Raw genomic sequence first — 8,091 nt, 5'->3', positions numbered from 1 at the left:
TTAAGCATTAAAACTATCGGGGATTTTTTAGCATTTAAATATATAAAAGATTTATAGCATTAAAGCTATCGAGGATTTTTTAGCATTAAAACATATAAATGATTTTTAAGCATTAAAGCTATCGAGGATTTTTAGCATTATAAAAATGATTTTTTAGCATTAAAAAAAAATATATAAAATTTTATTAAAAACTATAAAAAAAAAGAAAAAGAAATAATTTCAAAAAAAAATTTTTTTAAAAAATATCAAATAACATGGATCATACAAAAATATCAAGTATTATTTACCATTTAAAATATCAAGTAATATTTAGTATTTAAACATATCAAGTTTTATTTATCATTAAAAAATATCAAGTATTATTATCATTTAAAAATATCAAATATTATTTATCATTAAAAAATATCAAGTATTATTAATCATAAAAAAATATCAAATATTATTTATCATTCACCCACTACATTTATTTGTTATTTTAATTTTTCACCCATTACAATTCATTTCATTATACTATCAATATGGTGGTTAGTTATGTATTCTGCGTGGTGGGATACATAATTAACCATTCAGCTCTAATATACTCACCCACTGCATTTATTTGTTGTTTTAATTATTCACCCATTACATTTCATTTCATTCTATTATCAATATGGTTGTTAATTATGTATTCTGCGTGGTGGGATACATAATTAACCATTCGGCTCTAATATATTCACATATATCAAGTATTATTTATCACATAAACATATCAAGTAATATATAGCATTTAAAATATCAAATATTATTTATCATATAAACATATCAAGTGTTATTAGCATTGAAAAATATCATGAGTTATGTATTATTTAAAAATATCAAGAATTATTTATCATTTAAATATATCAAGTTTTATTAGCAATGAGAAATATCATGAATTATGTATTATTTAAAAATATCAAATATTATGTAATATTCAATTAAGTTTTCGATCAACTAATTGTTATTTATTGGATGTAATGATTATAAGGTAAGTATTATGGATCATGCAAAACATCAAGTAAATAAGTATTAAAAAATATCAAATAATATGGTCATACAAAATATCAGATATTTTTTATCTTTTAAAAAATATCAATTAATATGGATAACACAAAAATATCAAGTATTATTTGTATATAAATTATCAAGTAATAGTGATCATACAAAAATATCAATTATTATTTAGCATTTAAAAATTATAAAATAATATCAAGTATAATTAAGCATTTAAAAAATATCAAGTATTATTAAGCATTTAAAAAATATCAAGCAATATTTAACATTTATAATATCAAATATTTATTTAGCATTTAAACAAATCAAGTTTTATTTATCATTAAAAAATATCAAGTCAAATTTTAGCTTTGTCAAGTTAAATTTCCATTACATTTATTTGTTGTTTTTTTATTCACCCATTACATTACATTTCATTCTATTATCAATATGGTGTTTAGTTATGTATTCTGCGTGGTGGGATACATAATTAACCATTCGGCTCTAATTTATTCACCCAACACATTTATTTGTTGTTTAAATTTGTCACCCATTACATTTCATTTTATTATATTATCAATATGGTGGTTAATTATGTATTCTGCGTGGTGGGATACATAATTAACCACTGCATTTATTCACCCATTACATTTCATTTCATTCTATTTTCAATAATATCAAAATTTATTGTATAATAATTATAATGTAATTATTATATTGGATCATTAAAACATATCAAATATTGTGCAACATTCAAGAATATTAAATATAATGGATCATTAAGAATTATCAAGTTTTGTGTAGTATTCATGATATATCAAATATTATGGATAATTAAAAATATCAAGAATTATATAGCATATAAAAATATCAACAATTTTGTATTAAAATATAATCAAGGATTTTTTAACATTATAAATATCAAGGATAATTTATCGTTAAAACAAATAAGTATTTTTTATTTTGATACCATAATTTTATAAAATTTATTTCATTATACACATTCAAGAATATACAATTGGTTTGGACTATTCAATAATATCAAGATTTATGGTATTATAGTAAAAGTATTTTATTGGATCAAAAATCAATTATTATGTAGCATTTAAAATATCAAATATTATGGATAATTTAAAATATCAAGTATTATATAGCATATAAAAATATAAACTATATTGAATCATTAGAATATTCAAGGATTTTTTATCATTTAATTAAATTATTATTAAAATTCAACTATTGTGTATAATTAAAATATAATCTACGATTATTTAGCATTAAAATATATCGGGAATTAATATAAATATTATCAAAGCATATCGAGGATTATTTAGCATAAAAATATCAAGGATTATTTTACATTTAATTATTATAATTCAACTATAGTTTTTTATTTATTTAGATACCATAATTTTAAATCATTATAAACATTCAAGAATATACAATTGGATTGGATCATTCAACAATATAAAGATAAGTAAAAGTTAAAATTTTTTACAACCATTCATCCAGTCCAATCAAGTCAAGTCAAGTCACTCTTTTAAATATATTTAAATATATATTTTTTCTCACTCTTTTCATTACATTTATTTATTTGTTTTTTTATTCACTCTTTCATTTGTTATATTTTTCACTTTTTTCATACATTTATTTGTTTTTTTATTTTTTTCACTCTTTTATCATTTAATAAACTCTCTATAGGTATTTTGATTACATAGATACTGAGTTGGGCCCGTTTGGTATCTATGTTTTTGAAATTTACCTAATATTCAATGAGGTGGTTGATTATGTATTCTGCGTGGTGGCATACATAATTAACCACAAATTTTCAATATGGTGTTTAATTATTTATATTGCCTGAAGGTATAAATAATTAACCATTCGGCTCTAATATACTAACCTCCCCGTGGTAGAGCTGGAAACACTCTTTGCTAAGAGTGGCTAATAGTATAAAAAAATATAAATAAAATAAATAAAATAAATAAAATAATGGTATTAATATCATTTTATTATCTTATAAAATCATTGTAAAACCTAGTGTTAATGCAATCTAGTTATTTTTTGGGTCTATTTATAGAGCTAATTTAAAAAATGTGTAGAATAATATGTTTTAAAACGATAATTTTTAATCACTAATTAATTTACATTATAGTACATTTATTGCTTTCATCTTTTTTATCATTGGTAAAATCGAATATTCTTATAGTGTTATCATAACTGCCTGTTATGATTTTGGTTTCGTCCACATGAGTTGTTCTTATCAAAGGTTGACATTCTATTTTATAATTACATTTGTTGTTTATTGCTGGATTGGGTGATTGTGAATAATCTAAATTACAATTCCAAACATTTATTATTCCATCTAAACCAAAACTAATAACTTTTTCTGGGTCATAGTGTGCGGAGCTAACTAGGGCTGGTTTGTGATTGAGTGTCGAAATTAAAGTAGCACTGGAAACATGGAAACATCTTATGAAATCGAAAGATCCGGTTACCATTGAGTCTAGGGATGGCTCGTACTGTAGAGTATAGAATATGGTATCGGAGGTTACAATTTTTTTAATAGGAGTATCCAGTCTTTTATCCCAAATCGAAACTGTATTACCTTCACCACCAGATGCAATAAATCCATCTTTAACGGAAAGACAAGATGGATTAATATTTAATGATGAACCTTCGAGAGATGTAATGCACTGACCTGTTTCGACATCCCATAACTTTATTAATTTATCACCTGAGCTTACCAAATGGTTATTATTTCTATTACACCACTCGACATTTGTAATTATTTTTGTATGTGAACCTAAAAGTCTTATCATTCTTAATGATGAGTTTTCTTGTTGATCGTCATCTGTATAGTATTGGTTATTATCTATTGTCCATAGCCTTATTTCTTTATCCTTTGAGCCTGTGCAAAAAATTGTTGAATTATGATTGGATTTTAAACAGCTAACAAATGATTGATGACCTTTAAAAGATGCTTCGATTTCGTTCGTTTTTAAATTGAATACATTTACAAAACCATTTAATGCTCCACCTATAACTTTTTTATTTCTAATATCCAACTCCATAACATTGATAGGGTTTTTAGTTTTAAAAGTAAATATACCTTCAGATTTAAAATAATCCCAAACTCTAGAAATAAAAAAGAAATGCGTTAATAAAAATTTTTAATAAGAATAAATTTTATTGGTTTAATTTACTTTACTGCTGAGTTTGATGAGCTTATTATATATTTACCAGTAAATTTAATTGATGTAGGTACTTCGGAATGTGCATTATTAAAAACTTTAACTTTATACTTTCCATTTTTCCAATTACTTTTTGCAATATCATTTGATTTCATAATTGATTTAAAGTCAAATTCATAATCTTGCTTTAAAAATAAAAAAAATAGAAAATTAGTAAAAACCCTTTTTTTTTTAAAAAAAAAATATATTAAAATAAAAATAATAACCTTTAACAATTGACAATGGAAAGATATTTTTTTGTATATATTTAACCAAACTTCATCAGATTGTGTAACTTTGTACCAATAATTTGAAACTAAACTACAATTAAATATATCGCCTTCATATAAATAACTTAATATTTTTACAAATATCTCTTCTGGTAGGTTATATATATAATCAACATCATTACTGAATAAATTTTGATTTATTTTTTTATTATTTTTATATTTTTTTTTTATTTTAGATTCTGATGATGATGATAGTATATCGTTATTATGATTATTTATCATTTTTCTATATAAATTATTTATTGGACATTGGAGGATATTTCTAAAATGTGTGTTTTAAATATAGATTACAAACTGATAAAAAGATACAATAATGTTATTTGATTGGAATATTAATTAATGAAAAAAAAAATGAAAAAAAAAGTGTTTATATTAATTTAAAAAAAAAAATAAAAAAAAATTAAATTTTTAAAAAAAAAAAAAGTAATAAATATCTATTTTGAATAATTTTCATGGAATTATTCCTATTTATATAAATTAATTAATTTAAAATTATAAATCTCACTTTTTAAAATTAATAATATTAATATTTATCATTTAAAATTATTTTTGAGATTAACCAAATAAAATTAAAGAAAAAAAAAATAACTGTTTAAGTTTTTTTTTTTTTTATTAATAATCATATTTATCATATCATACAAATAAAAGTAATATTATTGTTTAAAATAATTATTGATAAAATATTAATTTTTATGTAAAACAAATAATAAACATGTATACAAATATAGGAGTGACAGTGTGATTTGGGTGTGCGTGGGTGTGTGTTTTTAAAGAGAGTGTGTGTTGTTTTTTGTGTGGGTGGTTAGATAGGGATTTTTTCAATCATATAACTTTTTTAAATAAATTATCATATGTTTTCATTATTATTTATATTATTATTAGTATTAAACCATACATATAAAATTATTTAAACAAAAAATATAAATAGTATATATAATAATAATTTATTTTTTTTTTTTTTTTTTTAAAAAAATCATTTTTTTTTTTTTTTTTTTTATATTAAAATTATTAAAACAAAATATAAAATAATTATAGTAGTAATAATATTAGTAATAGTAATTAAATAAAGTTTGTTATTTAAATTTAAAATATTTATTTTTCAATTTAAAATTTTTTTTTTATTTTGAATATTTTTTTACAAGTTATAAATATAATAATATAAATATATTATTAATAATAATAATAAAAGAATACTATAATATAATAAAAATAATATAAAAATAAATAATAATAATTAGTTTTTCTAATTAAATGAATAAAACTATAACATTACCAAATTATATTTTATCAATTATTATTGAAAAGGTCAGCGAAAATGAACCAACTATTTATTGTTTAGTAAAACTATCATTGGTATGCAAGAAATGGGGTACAACTATAATACCATATCACTTTTGTTTTATTAAATCATGTAATTTAGAAAATATTTTAAGATATATAACCAAACCAATTATAAAAAATGGCAGAGAATGTAAATTTACAGATATTTATTTAACCAGGCAACTAATTCAGCAAAATAATAATAATACTAATAATAACCATGGAACAACCTCTTATACAACTTCAACTTCATATAGCAATAATAATAATTTTAAAAACACAGAGATATTAACACCAAGAGGATATCAACTGCTAAATGGGAAATTACAACAACTATTAAATGAATGTAATACAATCCAATCATTAAGTTTGGTAAATTATAGTTTAGATTGTGAAAATCAGTTTGGTCAAAAGCTATCGGATATTTTACTCAACTATAATCATTATAATATTATAAAATTAGAACTGATGAATTTAGATCTAGTTTCAAATGGTTCAAGTTTTATTATATCATCGCTAAAAAACAATAATTGTTTAACCGAATTAAACCTAAGTAGAAACTATTTAAGAGAAAAAGATGGAATCCTTTTAGGTGACACAATTCGACACAACAAAACATTGAAAAAACTCAACCTGAGCTTTAATGAATTCAAAACATCTGGATTAAAGTCCATCTTAGAAAATTTAGCATACAATAATACAGTAACAGAGTTAAATTTAGAAGCAACATGTAGAATAGATTCAATAATGACAAACTTTAGTATATCACCTCCACTAACACCAGTTATTCAATATAACCAAGTAACAATTAACAACAACACAACAACTAGTAACAATACCAATAATAATAATAATAATATCATGAACAGTAGTAATAACAATATCTCATTTCAAAATAGCCCTATAAATAACAATATTTTGATTTCAATAAATAATAACTTTAATAACTTTAATAACAATTTAAATTTAAATTTCCTATCACTAAACAGTCCTACACACAATCTAAACCAGTCTTTATTAGGAACCCCACCTGCATCAAATTCATGGATGATGGGTTCAAGTGGAACAGATTTTCAATTCTCATCAGCAAACCATTGGATACCTTCCTCACCCTCATCAAATTCAATAAACTCTAAATTTATAGATTCACTAAAATCCCTCATTGATAATAAAACTTTAAAATATTTAAATCTCAGTCATAACACCTTTGGAAAAGGGTTTAATTTAGGTTTAGCAGAACCTATTCAATATAACAAATCTTTAACTCGTTTAGATTTAAATTATTTAAAATTAGATGATGAATGTGGGAAAAAAATTGCAAGAGCTTTAAAAGCGAATACCTCACTTAAATCACTTAGCTTAATATATAATCAACTCGGCAAAGATACTGGTATAGAAATGGGAATTAGCTTATCGTTCAATCAAACATTATCGGAATTATATTTATCAAACAATCTATTACCAGAGGAGGTGGGATACGAATTTGGAATAATGTTAAAGGTTAATTCAAATTTAAAACTACTCGATCTATCAGATAATTATTTAGGTTTAAATGGATGTAAAAATATTTTTGAATCTTTAAAAAACTCAAACAATACTTTAAAGAAGCTTTATCTCAGAAACAATAAAATATTTGATGAAAACACCACCACCACAACTACAACAACTCATTCATCTAATAATGACAACAGTATCAACATAATGCTAAAAGACAACAAATCTTTAAAAGTATTAGACCTCAGCTACAATAATATTCAATTAAATTCATTTATAATGATATTCAACTCTTTAGAATCCAATAGTTCTTTGATAAATTTAAATTTATCATTTAATAATCTTATTGAAAATCAGGCAATTAATAACCAACAACAATCTCAACAAACTATAGATTTGAATTTAAAAAAATGCTATCATACTATAATCAATATTTTTAAATTGAATAAATCTATCCAACTTTTAGATTTGCAAGGTAATTGTTTTAAAGATGATCATATTAAAGAAATCAATAACTGTTTAATAAAAAATCAAAATAACTTTTACTATTTAAAATCATTCAATACTAACAACTCAAACAATAACTTTAATAACAACTTCAATTCAAACCATTTTACATCAAATAATGCAAACAATTCAAATAATAATAATTTAAATAATATAAATATTGTTGATAAAAAGAAGAAAAAATGGTTTAATCTCTAAAACAAATTATATCATTTCAAAATAAAAAAAGTTTAAAAAAA

At 21.6% G+C, this 8,091-nt stretch overlaps 2 protein-coding genes across 2 annotated transcripts; one reads left to right on the top strand and one right to left on the bottom strand.

Moving 5' to 3' along the window:
• Positions 1–3,152: 3,152 nt before the first annotated feature.
• Positions 3,153–4,753, bottom strand: DICPUDRAFT_32449 (uncharacterized protein; the record flags this gene model as incomplete). Its single annotated transcript, XM_003287369.1, has 3 exons — positions 3,153–4,146; positions 4,215–4,387; positions 4,469–4,753. The coding sequence occupies 3 exons, from the start codon at positions 4,751–4,753 to the stop codon at positions 3,153–3,155; spliced, it is 1,452 nt and encodes a 483-aa protein (XP_003287417.1).
• Positions 4,754–5,782: 1,029 nt separating this feature from the next.
• DICPUDRAFT_151536 (uncharacterized protein) lies at positions 5,783–8,050 on the top strand (the record flags this gene model as incomplete). Its single annotated transcript, XM_003287386.1, has 1 exon — positions 5,783–8,050. The coding sequence occupies one exon, from the start codon at positions 5,783–5,785 to the stop codon at positions 8,048–8,050; it is 2,268 nt and encodes a 755-aa protein (XP_003287434.1).
• Positions 8,051–8,091: the final 41 nt, after the last annotated feature.

This window comes from Dictyostelium purpureum (genome assembly GCF_000190715.1).
Source record: "Dictyostelium purpureum unplaced genomic scaffold DICPUscaffold_99, whole genome shotgun sequence".
Lineage (NCBI taxonomy): Eukaryota > Evosea > Eumycetozoa > Dictyosteliales > Dictyosteliaceae > Dictyostelium > Dictyostelium purpureum.
The sequence above is the reverse complement of the archived record's forward strand: the minus strand, read 5'-3'. Positions and strand labels throughout refer to the sequence as shown.